General features: G+C 40.7%; 1 protein-coding gene across 1 annotated transcript in view; it reads left to right on the forward strand.

Annotated features, from left to right (window-relative positions):
* BBX (BBX high mobility group box domain containing) overlaps nt 1-19,593 on the forward strand; it is a 202,532-nt gene that overhangs the window by 154,535 nt on the left and 28,404 nt on the right. Inside the window, exons 6-7 of the mRNA XM_030204171.1 lie at nt 1,313-1,380; nt 2,472-2,552. Coding sequence (XP_030060031.1) covers nt 1,313-1,380; nt 2,472-2,552 — 149 coding nt within the window. The remainder of the gene's footprint in view (nt 1-1,312; nt 1,381-2,471; nt 2,553-19,593) is intronic.

Here is a 19,593-nt window from a genome sequence, read left to right on the forward strand (position 1 = left end):
CAATATATTGCTTGGAATAAGAACTAATGCAGAGACTGACAACGAGCTTTCATTACCTGGGAATGACCAAGATTAAGAGAGGACCTGGAATTACAAACCCCTGAATTGATTTGGCTAACCACCACAGTGGATAGGCGGGAGCTTAATCTGCAAGAAAATTTCCTTGGAAACTATAATTTGTAAGATGTTCAAAAGGTTGGTAATTTGGTTTCAATAAAAACTAGAATGCTAAAAAAAAAAAAAACCACATAAACATCCTAGGGCTAATAGTGATTGAGAATCCTCTGTGTTGGAGGATTGTGGAGGGGTGCATTTTTACCATTATCAGTGATAATTGCAAAACAAAAGTTTAATTTCTGCCTTGGAGCACATGCAGGCTGCATTTCTACTGATGATTCAGCATAATGGGAATAGTTATATAAAGAGACACCCAGACCATGCTAATCATTGTCTAGGTGCATGTATGTGAACATATACACACATAATGGCACTATTCTGTAAGTACACACATCATCAATCGCATGTATTTTGCAGGTGGACGTTCACATGGGCAGAGAGCAACCTAACTCGCATAAATTATAGAATGCTACCATTTACATGCTTATGTCCCCAATCTAGGCATCAGCAGCTGTGGCTGGTGTTAAGTGCTTGTGCTTAAAAACATTAGTGCATGCAGACCTTGATTATGCAGTGTTCTATAAAGAAAAGTAGAAGACTACATTTTTTTTCTAGAATGGCTCCTTTATAGAATTAGCCTCAAAATGACTTACAGGCTCGTGTGTGTGTGTGTGTGTGTGTGTGTGTGTGTGTGTGTGTGTGTGTGTGTGTGTGTGTGTCAGCGTGTCAGCGTGTCAGCGTGTCAGCTTCTTTGAAGTGGTCCCCTAGGTTCTGTATATGGCGCCCACATGTGGGGGCACTGCCGAGTTCTGCACACAAATTGGTTAATGAGCTTTGAAACCAATTATTGATAATTGGCCCCAATTAAAATTTGCATACTTATCTGGCTGTTCTATAAGGCAGTGCGCTTGACTTTCATAACGTGTATCCAAAAGGGGGCGAGGCATGGGCGAGTCGGGGGCATTCCAAAAAGCTACGCATGTAGTTATAGAATACTGGATAAGCGCGCCTAATTTCGGCATCAGTGTTTACGCCAGGTTTCAGCAAGCATAAGACTGGTACTCGAAGTTAGGCATAGGAATCGGCGCTATGCACTAGATTTTGAATGCTATTTATAGAATTCCCCCAGTGTGTTAAATGTTGTCATTGTTAAGCAAGTGTTAATGACAAAAGATCTGGTTTCATTTTTTAATAGATCCCACCCAGATGGGAGGACTCAGCATGCTGCTGTTGGCTGGTGAGCATGCCCTGACTGCACAGGAGGTGAGCAGCTCACTTGCTTTCTCACTGGATTCTTTTCCTATTTGTTTTTCCCTCTTTAGCTTTTAGTATGATGCTTAGTTTGTATAGTCTTATACCCCTCCCCTTATTATTGCAAACATTTGGTTCCTATGAGAAGGGGCAGTGAGAATGTGTGTGAGCCCTTCAGCAAGGATTTTTTTTTTCTGTTCGTGTAATGTTTGGAGAACAGTAGCCGCCATGCCCCCTTGTGTGGTCGGTTGTGTGGTCATGATGCTGCCAAAACAAAATCATTTACAGAAGTAAATCTGTTGTACAGCACTTAGTTAAAAACAGATTGAAGCATTTCCACAGCTTTCCCTAGATTTACAGAATGAAAAGACTCTTTTGAAGGAGGTAATTATAACTAGTCCCTTGTCTGAGATTTAAAAAAAAAAAAACATGTTTTTTAACAAATTAGAATGTCATTCTCATTGATGTTTGGGTAGGAACACAGTTAATTGCAGCCCTTTGCTTAGCAGATTATGACCTCGACCTGTGGCTCTGAGGATGGCTGTGTTCTTGGGGATGCATGCTTGGCTGAAAGCAGATGGTACTCTTACTACTGTTTTAATGTTGCACCTTTTTTTCCAGACACACAGAATTACGAGTCATATGCCTGTTGAAAATATGAAGTTATTAGCAGTACAGCAGTTCTCTACCTGGTTTGGGGGGGGGGGGGGGGACTTAAGTGCAAAACACTGATTTGATGGGATTCTGGAGATAATTGTATTTGGGGAGGAGGGGAGGGAGGGAGAGCCCTTCCTGATACAGCCATACTTATTTAGTAATGCTTCCATCCTTTCCTGAATGTTAATATTTCTAGACTGCCTTTCTAAAACTAAATTTTTAATCTCATGGCAGTTCTTAAGGTTTTTCAGATTTATAAACTCCTGCCCAAAAGAGGTTGCAATCCAAATGGGTACCTGAAGGAACAGGAGATAGTGACTTGCCCAAGTGCACAAGAAGTGTTACTAGGAGAAATGGTGCTTGAACCCTGGTTCACAACCCTTTTTCTAACCATTGGGCTGCCATTGCTTACCATGGTGATTTTTGCTATTTGTTCCCATCTGCAGGTTTCCTCGAATACCTGCCAGGCCAGTGCACCAGATTCCTCACAGCTGCGTCGAAAGTCTGCTCTGTTACAGTTTGCAGAGGTAAGTGTGTTCACACAAAGCATCAGTGCTGTGAATCAGGGCAGTCTTTTCCGTTAGGCACAATAGGCACAGAGCCTAGGGCCTACTAAAACATTTTTTGTTTTGTTTTTTTGTTTAAAATCAGAAAGAATAAAAAAGAAGTAGAAGTTATTTATTTTCATATCTTGCTTTTCGGCCTTGCGAATGTACACAATAAATAGAAAACATATATATAAAATAAAAATGAAATACAAATAAAATATACATACAATTCAAAATAAAAGCTCAGTCATATTTTAAATGCCACCAAGGGAAGGGCCAAAAAAAGACAAAAGTGCCTAGGGCCCCTAAAAGTCATAATGTGGTCCTGCTGTTAAGTGCCTCACTGAACAGAGTGTGAGTTGTATTGTGTTCTTTAGGGAGAGAGAAAGAAAAAAGAAACCAGAACCAACCCAGGAAGATTATTCTATATTCATGACTCCAGTCTAGAGTTATGACCCACAAATGCATTGCAGGGCAGAAAGAATATCAGTAAAGCGGCATGGGGATGGTTCAGAGACAAAAAGTGAGTTGATGCCAGGCTATAATCATACAAGAACATGAAACGTTAAGGCTGCACACTGTTTACCATAAAGGTCGTTTTGAACCATGGCCTGTACCCCATCTGTCATTATCTCAGCAGATGGGGTACAGGCAGAAGATAAGAGCAGGCAGTTCCCTTGAAAAAGCCGGTGGCGAAACGGGTCCCCGTCAGGACTGCTGCAAGAAGTTAAGTGCTGGCTATTTGTGCTTGATAAAAGAAGTTCTATTTTGATATTTTAATTGCAAAGAAAAAAGAAAAAAAATGGAGGTTTTTTGACCCATGATCGAGCTGTGTACCTATTTAGTGCTAAAAACTGTCTGTGCTGCGACACTGAGCATGGTAGGTTTCATAGGTCTTTTTTCCTCCAAATAAAAAAATGTAAAACCCTTGAAACAGAAAAAATCTGGGGAATACTGATCGTGTTAACACTGCAAGAGTATATATAATATTGTGGACAGTGTGTGGTTGATAATTCACAGCTAACCATCTTAGATGGAGTCAGATACTTGATGTATTAGCCAGGTTTTCAAGGCAGATTTAAATGACTTGAGAGAGGTCAGCGCAAAGTGGTGGGGCATGGAGTTCTAGAGGTAGGGAGCAGTAAAATAAAAAGCACAATAGCTAGGAGATTCCATCTGAAGCAAATCTAGGGGTAGGGAGACATAAGCGGTTGTCGTTTAGGGGCCGAAGAAGTCTTGTAGGGAGGGAGGCCTATTTTGAAAGCAAGAGTAAGAGCTTTGAAGATTAACCGTTTCTCTACAAGCCAATGATGCTTGTATAGTAAGGGGGTGACATGATCAAATTTGTGTTTGTGACATAGTAGTTTGTATTTTTGGCTTTATTTTTGCATTGGTCCAGCATTTCCAATCAGTGGATGGAGCTTTTTTAAAAACTCCTTATTTATACTTGGTTTTGTACATGTCATAGCAATGACATACTTGAATGTGAAAGCAAGAAACTGAGGTAAAAATAAATGGCAAAAAATTAATATAATCCTAATGCAGGCAAATGTTTAAATCCCTGATGTTCATGTTAGACCTGAAACTGAAATAACACACACACACAAAACAAACAAAAATGGATTACAGAGAACATAATGGCAGATCAGAAACTCCAGACCACCTGTAACACTTCACCCAGCTCCTACTTTGATTACAACATTGCTAGGTAGGCAGTTATCCTCCAGGAAATACATTCAGTTGCTCTAGCTTATAAAATGTGTTTTAAAATTTTATAATACTTACAAGGAAACCTAAGCAGAAAGTGAGCCCCAGGGAAGCTAACTTTCTGCCTCACAAACTCCTTATGACTCTTCTGAGCTTTCTTACATAAGTCAGGAAAACCCATAATCTAATTGCCAAGAAAAGAAGCATCCTTATTCCAAATATCATCTCACTACCTAATTCCAGTACCTACCGTAGAGTGAATTAAACCTCCTCAACCTCCACAGAACTTCAAATACTATCAAGTTCAAAGTATCAACAGAGTGTTGATTCACATCCTTCTTTTTTTTCTATCTGCCTTGCTTTACCTCTGGCTGTAGGAAAGGATGTCTTCAGAAATCTTTACAATTCCTAGAAATTGTCTACCTCCTCCATACTCTGTTCCCTGGGCAGAAGAGGCTACTGTCGCCTCTTTATATAGCTGCAGCTCCTTCACTTACTCTGCTACCCCCCAGGGGAGTACTGCAGTTTAGCACAGGAGTGGACAACCACAGTCCTCAAGGGATATAATCCAGTCAAGTTTTCAAGGTTTCCATAATGAATGTGTATGAGATTGATTTACATACTGCTTCCATTGTGGAAATCTTGAAAACTCGACTGGGTTGTGACCCTCGAGGACCATGGTTTCCCACCCCTGTTCTAACAGGACTTCACAGGAAAGTACAACTGGTGGGGTCATGTTCTTTCCAGTAAAGGGTTAGGTTTAGCTTGAAGTGGTCAGACCATGGAGTTTCTGTCCATTTCGGATTGTGTATAAAAATATCAGAAACAGAGTCATGGAATCGGAGGTAGGGTATTATTATGGATTAAGAACTGGTTGAAAGATAGGAAGCAGAGAGTAGGATTGCGTGGCCAGTATTCTCAGTGGAGGAGGGTAGTTAGTGGGGTCCCGCAGGGGTCTGTGCTGGGTCCGTTGCTTTTTAATGTATTTATAAATGACCTAGAGATGGGAATAACTAGTGAGGTAATTAAATTCGCCGATGACACAAAATTATTCAGGGTCGTCAAGTCGCAGGAGGAATGTGAACGATTACAGGAGGACCTTGCGAGACTGGGAGAATGGGCGTGCAAGTGGCAGATGAAGTTCAATGTTGACAAGTGCAAAGTGATGCATGTGGGTAAGAGGAACCCGAATTATAGCTACGTCTTGCAAGGTTCCGCGTTAGGAGTTACGGATCAAGAAAGGGATCTGGGTGTCGTCGTCGATGATACGCTGAAACCTTCTGCTCAGTGTGCTGCTGCGGCTAGGAAAGCGAATAGAATGTTGGGTGTTATTAAGAAGGGTATGGAGTCCAGGTGTGCGGATGTTATAATGCCGTTGTATCGCTCCATGGTGCGACCGCACCTGGAGTATTGTGTTCAGTACTGGTCTCCGTATCTCAAAAAAGATATAGTAGAATTGGAAAAGGTACAGCGAAGGGCGACGAAAATGATAGTGGGGATGGGACGACTTTCCTATGAAGAGAGGCTGAGAAGGCTAGGGCTTTTCAGCTTGGAGAAGAGACGGCTGAGGGGAGATATGATAGAAGTGTATAAAATAATGAGTGGAATGGATCGGGTGGATGTGAAGCGAGTGTTCACGCTATCCAAAAATACTAGGACTAGAGGGCATGAGTTGAAGCTACAGTGTGGTAAATTTAAAACGAATCGGAGAAAATTTTTCTTCACCCAACGTGTAATTAGACTCTGGAATTCATTGCCGGAGAACGTGGTACAGGCGGTTAGCTTGACGGAGTTTAAAAAGGGGTTAGATAGATTCCTAAAGGACAAGTCCATAGACCGCTATTAAATGGACTGGAAAAATTCCTCATTTTTAGGTATAACTTGTCTGGAATGTTTTTACGTTTGGGGAGCGTGCCAGGTGCCCTTGACCTGGATTGGCCACTGTCGGTGACAGGATGCTGGGCTAGATGGACCTTTGGTCTTTCCCAGTATGGCACTACTTATGTACTTATGTAGAAAACAAGATAGTGTCATAACAGAGAAAAACAAAAGGAGATTATTTTTTTATTATTATTTGCTTATCCATTCAGATTTTCTCAAGCATGTCACAGTCTGATTTGGAGCCAGCCTAGGCAAAGTTTTATGTCAAAGAACGGAGCTCTTTCAGTTTGGTGAGCTACTGTTCTTGGCCCTGCATTACTGTAAGGAAGTTAACTAGAGGGGTTTCTTTTCAGCTGAGTGCTTCCTGTACCCTTAACCTTTTTAAACTGTTGGAAAGCACATTTTCATCTTCAGAAACAATGGGCCTCGTTTTGAACAGATTGGAGGAAGGGAGCCTGTTTTGAAACTGGTGGCTGTCATAGTTTGTGAGAACCAGCTTCAGTCCCACATCCTGAGGGCTACACTGAAATAGTTTCAAACAAAAGCCAGGCTTGGTCTTTCAGCTAGCATACATAAGGTAGGTGAGGACAGAAAAGGAAATAAGAACCCAGTTTTGTTCCCCTTGGCAAGGAAACAGAATGGCTTTTGGAGGGGATAGGATTCTGATAAGGAACTATAACATTGGATGGAGGTACAAGATAGAAATGTTTACTGCATGTAAGAATGAGGCAGAATATATTAAAAATGGAACTGTTTTGAGGAGCTGCTGAGAGCAGAGGAATATCTCGGGTAAGTGAGCATTACTTTGCCAGGAGATTTAACAACTTATTTGAGATAGGAGAGAATTTGTGGGTTTATTGGTTAAAATCTGTTTGAACGTCTTTTAAAAAGAAAAAAATAGCTCATACGAGTTGAATATTCAGTATTTTTTTGCATTGAGTGCCACATGTATGATTCTCCCACGTGATGAAAGGTTATGTGTGCGCACTTGGTGCAGAGTTCCTGGCTTTCAGATGAGTCCCATGTCGTGAGATTAGAATGGCAGACTTGGAGGATCTGAGGCAGACAAGTGGTATACAGAGAATATCTGTGTTCTGCCTTGGAGGAGAGATGTCATCTGACAGGAGATCACCACCTTAGTGAGGCAGGAAGTGACCCTGTAGCCAGAACCAGAGGATTCAATATCCTCTCACACCAAGGATGTCTCTCTTTAGGGGCTTCTGACCAGGAGAGAAGGGCTAGGACAGCCATTTTAGTTGTAACTTAGATCATTAGTATATATAGAAGATAGCTAAATGGCTGGTGGGCATGGGTATTGCTTGGTCACATGCCTGCCTGGTGTAAAGGGGGTAAACTTCACTAATCACCTAGATAAGATTATAGACAATGCTGGGGAAGGAACCAGCTGCCTTGATAATACAAGGGTACTAATGATATAGGAAAATGAGGTTTGGAGGTTTTGGAAGCCAAATTTAGGCTTTTAGGTAAACATAAGATGAAAACTTGGAGGAGGGTGGTGCTTTATGCTTTTCTATTAGTCTAACAGAATAAATGTTCTGCAGGAAATAAAATCCAATATGGAATCCTTATGGATAGAAATTCCATTTGTGAAGGAAAAGTGAATAGTAATGTGGGGTATACTGTTACCAAAAACAAAATAAACTGCTACAACTGCCTTGGAGCTAAGTGATGTGAATAATAACACTGAGAGAATAAGGGTATGGAACACCTCAGCATTCATAACACTATAGTTACAGCCAGCAGGGTTTAAAAGGAGCGGAACCAATCGTTATACCACCATCCCAAATCTCTCAAGCAAAAGAAAGTGGAGGGGAAAAATACTAAATGCTAGGGAGATAAAGTTTCCAGATGAAATAAATAATTGCTTCATGTAGCAGCTGGTTCAGGAACCAACAAAAGGGGCAGTTATTTTAGATCTGGTCCTTAGTGAAATGCAAAACTTGGTGAAACAGGTAACGGAGTTGTGACTGCTTGGTGATAGTGATTGTAACTTGATAAAATGTGAGTTAATGTGAAAATTAATTGCATTAGCATTTAACTTTAAAAAGGACAAATATGGTAAAATGAAGAAAATGGGGGCGGGGCTAAAAGGAGCAGCACCAATTCTATAACATCTTGGCGCCAACATTCTATTATAAAATACTAATGTATCTTGGCATTGACACAGACATTTTTACACACATCCTCTTAGGCCATGTCAGTGGCAGGTTGTAAGCTAGTGTGCCTAACATGTACCAAGTGATGTGCATAATTTATAGTATTTTATTAACTACATGCGTAACTGGGAGACATGCCTATGGACCACCCACATGTACATGCCCTTGTAGTTAGCTGCTACCTTATGGAATAGTGCTTAGAGCACATAGATGCCTGTCAGTGGTGCTTTTGATGCATTTTACACTAGGCGCCAGCTTATAGGTTTGCCCTGTGTGATTTTAAATCAGCTGTGGACATTGTTTAAAAGTACCATCTTGGAAACCCAGATAAATTCCTTATTTTATTTATATCCCGCCTATTCCTAAGCGACATGCATAGAAAATCAAAACAAAGATACATTTTAAACATCATATAGAGAAAACTAGAGCTGGGGAAATTGCCTTGTTAAGCCTCAAGAATGGCCAAAAGCTCATACATACAAGTGTGTCTTCAAAACTCTTCTGAATAATTGCTGTGTCGAACAAAAACAAATGTGCCCTGGTAATGCGTTCCATAACTTCGGACCTGCCACTGAGAAGGCACAGGACGATGTTTCAGCAAATTGAAAATTAGTTAGTGCAGGCACAGAAAGCTTCCTCTCGGTGGCAGACCAGAAAGCATGTGATGGCATGTTTATAACCGTCACAATAAGTCAGACCTAGAATTTTTTTGCGAAACCAAACAAACTAATTTGTGCAAGTATAACAACAAGATGTCTGTGTTGCTTATAGTATAATTTTTTTTGTCTGAGACCTCAGTTTTGGGTTTCAAGCACACCAATTATTTACCGTGAATGCTTAAAGGCTCCTGACTCATCACTGTTCCCTTTAATGTACTCGTGTTTGTGATGAAACCAAGTTTTTAGAAAATTCTTTGTTTTTTCTTTTTTTCATAATTTATTATTTATCCTTTCTTTAAAGTTATAGTGTGCTATAAATTTACTTAGCTTTTTCAGTGAAAGCGTAGTATCAGCTTCAGAGGGATGATGTTCCGACATGAGTCATGTTTCACCGCCTTGCGGTTTTTTCAAGGATACCCCCTGTTATTGTTGCTGTGCTACCATGCCGGCCGATCTGGCATAGCTTCAAATGGTTGTTTGAAACAGTCTCCTTAGAATCCAAACTGTATAGAGAGGAAAGGTCCCACTTAACTTTTTAAGAGAAATTCTGACAGAAGAGGACATTTCTGTGGGTAAGTGACATTATTTTATTCTGTGCTTAGTAACTTAAACATTGGGTTTAAAAGAGGATTAGTAGAATATTGATAAACATAGTTAGAATTAAAAAAGAAGAAGCAAACTTCATTAGTTAGTATCCGTACCCGTAGTCTGTAGAAGGCACAGTAGGGCCTAGTTCAGTCTTAAAGAATAAATAAAATTAAAAGAAAGAGAAGCAAGCATTATTAACTAGTTTCCATAGTATGCAACCCTTTTCCCTATAGTTTTAAACTGAAGCTTTCTCTAGAGGTAGAAATTTAACATCTAAGAGTATAAAAAAGATACTAGCAAGGCTTAAACTGGCCTAAAAGAAAGTTATTTTCTGTTTTTGCCTGCTAGAGAGATAGCACTCCTACTGACCTAAATTAGGTGTTAATTAAGGTGTGAAGAAGTAGAATATTTGCAAAGGTTACTAAGGGCAACCTGATTACTGGGCTAGCTTCAAAGGATTTGTTTGAAACAGTCCTCTTAGAATCCAAACTATATAGAGAGGAAAGGTCCCACTTTTTTTCTGAGAAGTTCTAAGAGAAGAGGACATTTCTGTGGGTAAGTGACATTATTTTATTCTGTGCTTGGTAACTTAAACATTAGGGAGACTAACAAACTGGGCAACACAATAATAATGGGTGATTTCAATTACCCTGATATTGACTGGGTAAATGTAATAGGGCATGCTAGGGAGGTCAAGTTCCTTGACAAAATCAAGGACTGCTTTATAGAGCAGCTGGTACAGGATCCAGCAAGAGAAGGAAAAATTCTAGACCTAGCCTTTAGTGGAGCGCATGATCTGGTGCACGAGGTAATGGTGCTGGGGCCGCTTGATAACAGTGATCATAATATGATCAGATTTGATATCTGCTTTGGAGTAAGTATACACAGGAAATTCAATACGTTAGCATTTAACTTTCAAAAAGGAGACTGCGATAAAATGAGAAGAATGGTGAAAAAAAAAACTTAGAGGAAGAGATTTGAAGGTCAAAAATTTACATCAGGCATGGATGCTGTTCAAAAATACCATCCTGGAAGCCCAGACCAAATATATTCCGTGTATTTAAAAAAAGGAGGAAGGAAGACCAAATGACAGCATGCATGGTTAAAAAGTGAGGTTAAGGAAGCTATTAGAGCTAAAGAAATCCTTCAAAAAATGGAAGAAGGAACAGACTGAAAATAATAAAAAAACAGCATAAGGAATGGCAAATCAAATGCAAAGTGCTGATAAGGAAGGCAAAGAGAGACTTAGTTTAAAAAAAGGTTTAGGTATATTAAAAGCAAGAAGCCAGCAAAAGAATCGGCTTGACCACTAGATGATCGAGGGGTAAAAGGGGCACTCAGGGAAGACAAAGCTAGAGCGGAGAGATTAAATGAATTCTTTGCTTCGGTCTTCACCGAGGAAGATTTGGGAGAGATACTGGTGCCAGAAATGGTATTCAAAGCTGATGAGTCAGAGAAACTGAATGAAATCTCTATAAACCTGAAAGATGTAATGGGGCTCAATTTGACAAATTGAAGAGTAGCAAATCTTCTAGACTGGATGGTGTTCATTCCCAAGTACTAATAGAATTGAAAAATGAACTTGCTGAACTATTGTTATTAATGTGTAATTTATCTTTAAAATCAAGCATGGTTCCGGAAGATTGGATTGTGGCCAATGTAATGCTGATGATCTGGGAAATTATAGACCGGTGAGCCCTGACGGTGCTCGGCAAAATGGTAGAGACTATTATAAAGAACAAAATTGCAGAGCATATTCAAAAGCATGAATTAATGAGACAAAGCCAACATAGATTTAGTGAAGGGAAATCTTGCCTCACCAATCTGCTACATTTCTTTGAAGGGGTGAACAAACATGTGGATAAAGGTGAGCTGGTCGATATTATGTATCTAGATTTTCAAAAGGCGTTTGACAAGGTACCTCATGAAAGTCTCCAGAGGAGATTAGAGAGTCATGTGATAGTAGGTAGTGTCCTGTTGTGGATTAAAAAATGGTTAAAGGATAGAAAGCAGAGATTAGGATTAATTGTCAGTATTCTCAGTGGAGAAGGGTAGATAGTGGGGTTCCGCAGGGGTCTGTGCTGGGACCACTGCTATTTAACATATTTAAAAAATAATCTGTTGATGGGGAGGAACTAGTGAGGTAATTAAATGTGCTGATGACAAAGTTATTCAAAGTTGTAAATCACAAAAGGATTGCGAAAAATTGCAAGAGGACCTCACGAGACTGGGAGACTTGGCATGTAGATGTCAGGTGATGTTTAATGTGAGCAAGTACAAAGTGATGCATGTGGGAAAGAGGAACCTGAATTATATTTATGTAATGCAAGTTTCCATATTAGGAATCACCATCCGGGAAAGGGATCTAGACGTCATCGTTGATATATTGAAACCCTCTGCTCAGTGTGCAGCGGCAGCTACGAAAGCAAATAGAATGTTAGGTATTATTAGGAAAGGAATGGAGAACAAATATGAGGACGTTATAATGCCTTTGTATCGCTCCATGGTGTGACCGTACCTCAAATATTGTGTTCAATTCTCGTCGCCACATCTCAAAAAGATATAGTGGGATTAGAAAAGGTACAGAGAAGGGTGACGAAAATGATATCGGGGATGAGAACTTCCCTAAGAGGAAAGGCTGAAATGGCTAGGGCTCTTCAGCTTGGAGAAAAGACGACTCGGGAGATATGATAGAGATATATAAAATGAGTGGAGTGGAATGGGTAGATGTGAATCGCTTGTGTACTCTTTCCAAAAATACTAGGACTAGGGGGTACGTAATGAAGCTACAAAGTAGTAAATTTAGTTCTTCAATCAATGTGTAATTAAACTCTGGAATTCGTTGCCAGAGAATGTGGTAAAAGCAGTTAGCGGGGTTTAAAAATGGTTTGGATAACTTTCTAAAAGAGAAGTCCATAAGCCATTATTAAAATAGACTTTGGAAAATCCACTGCTTATTTCTAGGATAAGCAGCTTAAAATGTATTGTACTGTTTTGGGATCTTGCCTGGTACTTGTAACCTGGATTAGCCACTATTGGAAACAGGGTACTGGGCTTGATGGACCTTTGGTCTGTCCCAGTATGGCAATATTTATGTACTTATGTAAATGCTATAGGAACTGCCCTTGGAATGACCTACTGGCTGTTCAGTCTGTGCTAGAGAGAAAATATTTGGGAGAACAGATGGTACTAACTGGTCTTTCAGATTGCACTCCCTAGAGTAAACTACTATATGTTTTTTGTCTTTAAAACATTCATGACTTTCCAATATGTACCTGTAGTTATGAATAATTTTCTTTATATCACCAGCTGAAAGTGAATATTTTAATATGTAAACATCGTCTGTCTGACCTACTTATGAGTAATTTTATCTCTATCACTGATTTTAGCCCTGTGATAGCCCTCATATATAAATTTGTTTAGATAGCCTCTACTTTGTGAATTGTGATGTCAAAGAAATCACTAGAAAGCCTGTGAAGTCTTAGAAATTGGCATAAATGAAGGTTCCGTTTAAAGATTCTTGTCATGAAAACTGGTGTAGTGCAAGTATGTGTTCCTGTCTGTGGGTGTTTTGTAAATGGATGTATTAAAAAAATTAATCTCTTTTGATCAAAATGTTGAGAAAATAATCTCTTCGTGATGGAAATGCATTTTAAATTGAGTGACATCTCTTGTGTTAAGCCATGAGTGAAATTGACAAGGCTGGTCTGAAGTACCTGTCTACAGCATAAAAATTTAATTCATGTAGCATATATATATATAAACAAATTTCCTCTTTAAAGGGATGATCTTCTAAAAAGGTATTTTCAAAAGAAGCATCATACAGATTAACATCATCTGGTGCCATAGTCACACCCATAGCTGTGCCTTTAATTTGTTGATAGTAAATGTCTTCAAATCAAAAATAACTTTTAAATCTATTGTACCAATAGTTAGAATTAAATGATTAGGGATTCTTTGTATAGTTCTGCTTCTTAACGTAACTATGAATCACCATCAAAATCATTGAGAATATTGGTGACATGCGTAGTCTGACGTTTGATTTAATTAACGGAACATAAGGGCATAAGGCAAATTTGGATAATGGTTCAAGGACAGACCCATTGCCAGAGACAGTGGACCTACCTGGAGGATCTGTTGTAGGCTTGTGAATTTTGGGTAATATATAAATGGTGGGTGTAACTGGACATCTTACTTTCAAAAACTCCTTCTCTTTTGAAGTTAAATATCCAATCTGTGCAGCAAAATCCAACAATTTTGGCTAATTTGTTTTTATAAATTTGACCTGGAATCTTCAATTAATGGAATGTAATATTATCTGTCATTTAGTTGTCTCTGTTCCTCTTTGATATAGTCAGTCCTGTTGAGGACAACAGTGCCCCCTCCTTTATTGGCAGGTTTTATAACTAATGGCTCTAAATTCTTGTGTAGTCAAGGTATATAATACCTTTGGGGGATTTTTTGCATTTTTGTAAGACTTGGACTTCTCTCTGAGTACGCTGATTGAAAGTATAAATAAGGGATCAGCTGGTCCATGAGGTATCCAAGTGGATGGATTTTTTTTTTTTTCCATATCATTTTATTGATAACATGAACATAGCACATCAAATAATGCAAACAGTACATACAATAATGTCATCAACTTTTTGTATATTCCCTCCCCCCTCCCCCCCCTCTCCCCCCCTCAACTATTCCGCTACAAGTTCTGTTAACAATTCAATATCCTACTTCTCACAACGGGTGTCAAGGTATCCCAAAACGGGAGCCAGGTTTTACAGAACTGGTCTCCCTTCCTTGAGGCTAAGTCTCCCACTTTTTTTTTTTCCAACATACAACATTGCATCATAGCACCACGCCATTGTGGTGCTTCGGGTGGGTCTGGTTGTAACCATAGTTGTAATATGGTACGTTTGCCCATCAGAATTACTCTTTTCAAAAACTCTTTGAGTCTCTCTGGTGACTTGCCACCAATTTTAAAGACATCAAATAATTGTCCTGGTGTTGGCTGCCAGTGTATGTTCCACATTTGTGATACTTGATGTCCAAGTTCTATCCAGAAGGGCTTTACCCTTGGGCAGTGCCAGAACATATGTCCCAGAGATGCCCCCCTCGTTCCACATTTTGGGCAGTCGTCTGTTGCTCTCAAAGTCGCCTTGTAGGCCCGGTGTGGTGATATATACATTCTCATGATAAATTTATAATGCATCTCCTGCCAGGTTACATTCTCCGTCACACTGTACACACTCTTTAAGCTCAGTTTTATCTGCTCTGGATCCAGTTTCCATCGGAGCTCCTGATGCCATTGCTGTGACACCTGCGTGTAGTCAGGTGTTTCCTGTAAGTCTCTTAAGTGATGATGAAAGTATTTTAGTGGTACTTTTAATTGTGCTTCTAGGCCCATCATCTCGCTCATTGATTCCCATATTTGTTGGGTGAGAGCCATGGCCGGCAACGTGCATATGTAATGTTTAAGTTGCAAATATTGAAAATAGTCTTTTTGTCCAAGTCCAAATTCTGTACACAGGGCCTGAAATGTTTTAATAATCCCTGTCTCCGACACCACTTGGAATAGATATTTAATGCCACATATTTCCCATTTCCTAAATAGCATAGATTGTCCTCCCTCCGGGAATGCTGAGTTACCTTTAATAGGTAATAATGGGGACACCCCACTATTCCATTTGTGTTTTTTACTCAACCATTTCCATGTTTTCCGCAAAGGGTTCAATAGAAATCCATATGAGCCCAGGTTTGGGAGTTCCCCTGGAGGGGCTTGCAGCCAATAAGCAAATCCCATTGGGGCCATCAACAGGGTTTCCACTTTCGTACAGGAGAAAAACTCTCTAGAACGAAACCAATCTGATAAATGTCTCAGGTTACAAGCAATTGAAATAAGCTTTAGGTCAAGCAGCCCCAGCCCTCCTTTTAGGCACGGTCTCATAAGTTTATGTAAGCCAATACGTGCGCGCTTTCCTTGCCACAAAAAGGTTGTAAGGGTTTTTTTTAGCCACCTCTCCTTATATCCCAGTACAGCAGGAATCATCTGGAAGGTATATGTCCATTTGGGAAATATAAACATGTTATACATAGTGATTCTTCCCCTTAAAGACAAAGGTAAGCCCTGCCACCCCTGCAGAGCCTCCCCTGTATGTCTCATCAAGGGGTCCATATTTTCCTTATATAGCTTTGTTAGATCTCTCGGTACCTTGACCCCTAGGTACTTAAGTGAGCCCTGCGCCCATTGAAAGGGAAAAGGACCCTCCCACTCCTCCTGCACCGCGTCCTGTACTGAAAGGGCCAGTGATTTTTGCAGGTTTAATTGCAATCCTGAGTAGAACCCAAATTCGTCTATGACTTCTAATAGACGTTGAACTGAGGTTTTTGGTTGAGTGAGTGTGAGAAGCATATCATCGGCAAAAGCCAGGGTCTTAATTTGTGTCCCATGAAGCGTAACTCCCTGTATGTCTGGGTCCAAAAGCATGGTACGCAACAGCGGTTCTAAATATATGAGAAATAGTAAAGGGGAAAGCGGGCACCCCTGTCTAGTACCACGTTCTACTCCAAATGGCTTAGACCTGGTACCATTTATTAGTAGTTGTGCTGTAGTGTTTTTGTACAGTGTTTTTGTAGCTTTTAAAAACCAGCCATCCAAGCCTGTATATTCAAGTACTTGGAACATATAGTCCCAATTAACTTTGTCAAATGCTTTGGCTGCATCTAGGCTAACCAATATGAGAGGGTCCCCTGTAGCTTGCCCATATGCCACTGCCAATAGTGCTTTCCGTACCTGCTGAACTGCTTGACGGCCTTTTACAAACCCCACCTGGTGTTCTCCAATTAATACTGGTAAGTAACGCATCAATCTATTTGCCAGGATTCGGGATAGAATCTTTACATCGACGTTAATGAGGGAAATAGGCCTATAAGATTCTACTTGATCTTTAGGTTTGCCTGGTTTAGGTATTAGGGTGATCAACGCCTCATTTTCTCTGGGTGAAAAGGCTCCCCTGGCAACCACTGCTTCTAGGTAGTCAGTTAGTGCTCCACATAGTTGTGGCGTTAGCATTTTATAGTACTCATGAGAGAAGCCGTCCAATCCTGGCGCCGACCCTATTTGTAAATTTTTTATTACTTTGAATACTTCTTGTGTTTGCAAAGGTTTAGATAGTATTTGACTGGCTTCCTCTGGCAATCGTGGCATTTTTGCATCCTCTAAGTAATCTTTAGTTAGGGGGCCTTGGACCCTATTTTGTGAAGTATACATCTGTGAAAAGTGCTCATGGAATGCATTTACTATGTCCTGTAGCTGATTGAACTTGTCTCCCCTGGCATTTTCAATCGAGGGGATAAATCGCTGGGTGGTAGTTGCCCTGGCCACTCTTGTCAATAATTTCCCAGACTTGTTCCCAAATCTTTGAAAATTCAAACGCCGCGCTATTAATTGTTTCTTTGTTTGCTCATGTATCAGGGAATTCAATGCTACTAAGGCTGCCGACATTAGGTCTCTATTAAGTATTGTGGGATTACTTAAGTATTTTTTCTTGGCCTTTATATAAGCTGATTCTAGTTGTAGTATGCCGGCTGCCAGGCGTTTTTTCCTAGCACACTGAAATGCTATTATTTCTCCCCGCATGACCGCCTTAGAGGCTTCCCAGTATATTGTAGGAGAATCACATGATAATAAGTTTGTATCTTCATACAATTGCCATTTTTCTTGCATGTGTTCTAATAATTGCTTATCTCAGTATAAGTATGCAGGAAATCTCCATTTGTTGCTTCCTCCACTACCTCCACCCATATTGATCTCCACCCATATCATGTTATGGTCCGATATTTCCATCGGGCCAATAATGGCTTGCTGGACTTTAAAGAACCAGTGTTGTGATATTAGTATGTAGTCAATTCTGGACCAGGAGGAATGTACTTTAGACTGATGTGTGTAGTCTTTTGTTGTGGGATGAAGGGTGCGCCATGGATCAATTAGTTGGAGGTGTTTGCAGAGCATTGGTATCCCCTTTCCTTTACCTAACCCGGGAATGGCGGTTGACGAGGATCTATCTAGATTCGGGTCTAGCACTTGATTAAAATCTCCCGCCCATATCCAGGGAGCATCGCTGTGTTGTAGTCCTAGTGCTATAAGGGACTGGAAAAAAGCTGAGCTATATGTGTTTGGGGCATATATTGCACAAACGTAAAACTTTTGCCCTTGGTAGTTTATTTGTAGAAGTACAAGTCGTCCCTCATTGTCTTTATGGATTAACTTTACTGTGCAGGGTAATCCCTTACGAATAAGTATTGCTACCCCGCTCCTCCTATTACCCGAAGAGGAGAAGTGGCTTTCCCCCACCCAGCGTTGACATAATTTTTTGTGTTCTGAGTCAGATAACTTTGTTTCCTGTAAACATGCAATGTCTATACCTTGTCTCTTTATCTGTGTCAGAATTTTGTATCGTTTTACAGGTGATGTGACTCCTGAGACATTCCATGACAAAATCTTAAGACTAGTTCGACTGATCTTTTCTGCATTTCATTGAAACTATTTTAAACATCATCAAATTATTCCTCCAGGGGCCCAGCCTCCCCCAGAGGGTATATTCAGAATGTGGGAGATTTTCCATTGTCCCAAACACTCCATTTGTGAGAACAAACATTATTAAGAACTTCTTCGCTATTTTATAACATGGCTCCACTGCTATCTCTGCCCTCCCGTCCTTACCCACCCCCCTCCCTCCCTCCCTCCCTCCCTCCCTCCCTCCCTGTGTCTAACCCCCTTATTCCCCCCCTTTGCTCCAAGATTGGCCCCAAGATGGATAACCCCATCTAGGCAGAATCACAACATGCCGGTTCCCCACTCACCCCCAGGCCCATCAATGCAATAATAAAACACATAAACTATGACCTCTATGTATCAAGTCTTTACAGTGCTGTTTGTCCCATCAAGACAGTTCAATCAACTGCAGAATGTGCTCACCACCATGTGCTCAGAACTGGTTCAAGCCGGCGCTTCCTGGCTTTTCAGCTCTTGATTAATATGTTGTCGTGCTAAGTGTTCTGATGTAAATGATATCCACTTCCCATTTTCCATAATTTTTAGAGTGGCAGGGTAAAGCAACATAAACCTGGTATTTTGTTCGATCAAAGTTGTACACACCGGGTGAAATTTCCTTCTCCTTTCTTGTATACTGGCTGAGTAATCTTGAAATATGCGAATCTTTGCACCTGCGTAGTTAAGCGAATCTCTTTTCTGGCGGAATCCCTGTAGGATTTCTTCTTTGTGGATATAGTTGTGAATTTTTATAATTACCACTCTAGGTTTAGCTCCATTTAGGCGTGGTTTCCCCAGCCTATGTGCTCTTTCAATGCATAGTGGGCCTCTGCTGTCTGAAATAGCAAATTCTTTAGACATCCAACTTTCAAGCAGCGTGCCCAGATTTTTATCCGGAATTGTTTCAGGCAGTCCCACCAGCCTAAGGTTGCATCGCCTGGCTCTGTTTTCTAGCTCATCCAGCTTCTCCTCTTGGGCGGCCAGGCGTTTTTTTAGGTTGGAAAGTTCTGGTTCTTGTTGTTGCCAAGTTTCTTCGATTTCAGATACTCTCCTTTCCACCTCCGCGGTTCTACTATTGATTTCTCCCAATCGGCTGTCCAGTTTTTCCAGCTTCCCCTCTAATGTGAGGAATCGAGGCTCTAACGCTGTGCCCACCGCCGCTACTAGCTGCGAGAGCTGTCTGGCGGTAAATTCTGCCTCGCCTCGCGGCGACGCGGCCGCCATCTTGGATTCGCCGCTCATTATCAGGATCTTTTCTTTTTCGTTTTTGGAGCTCTTCCTCGTGCTTCCAAGCGGCATGGGTACGAGAAATGGGTCCATGCACCTTCCACCACACTTTGATGGGACGAGGTTAGTATAGTTTGAGGTCAATCAATTTGTAGGGCGCCGGGAGCGAGCGGGGTCCGCGGAGCAGCAGCAAAACGTTGCTATCGCTCCAACTGCATCACGTGACTCCTCAAGTG

This window comes from Microcaecilia unicolor, chromosome 5, assembly GCF_901765095.1.
Source record: "Microcaecilia unicolor chromosome 5, aMicUni1.1, whole genome shotgun sequence".
NCBI lineage: Eukaryota > Metazoa > Chordata > Amphibia > Gymnophiona > Siphonopidae > Microcaecilia > Microcaecilia unicolor.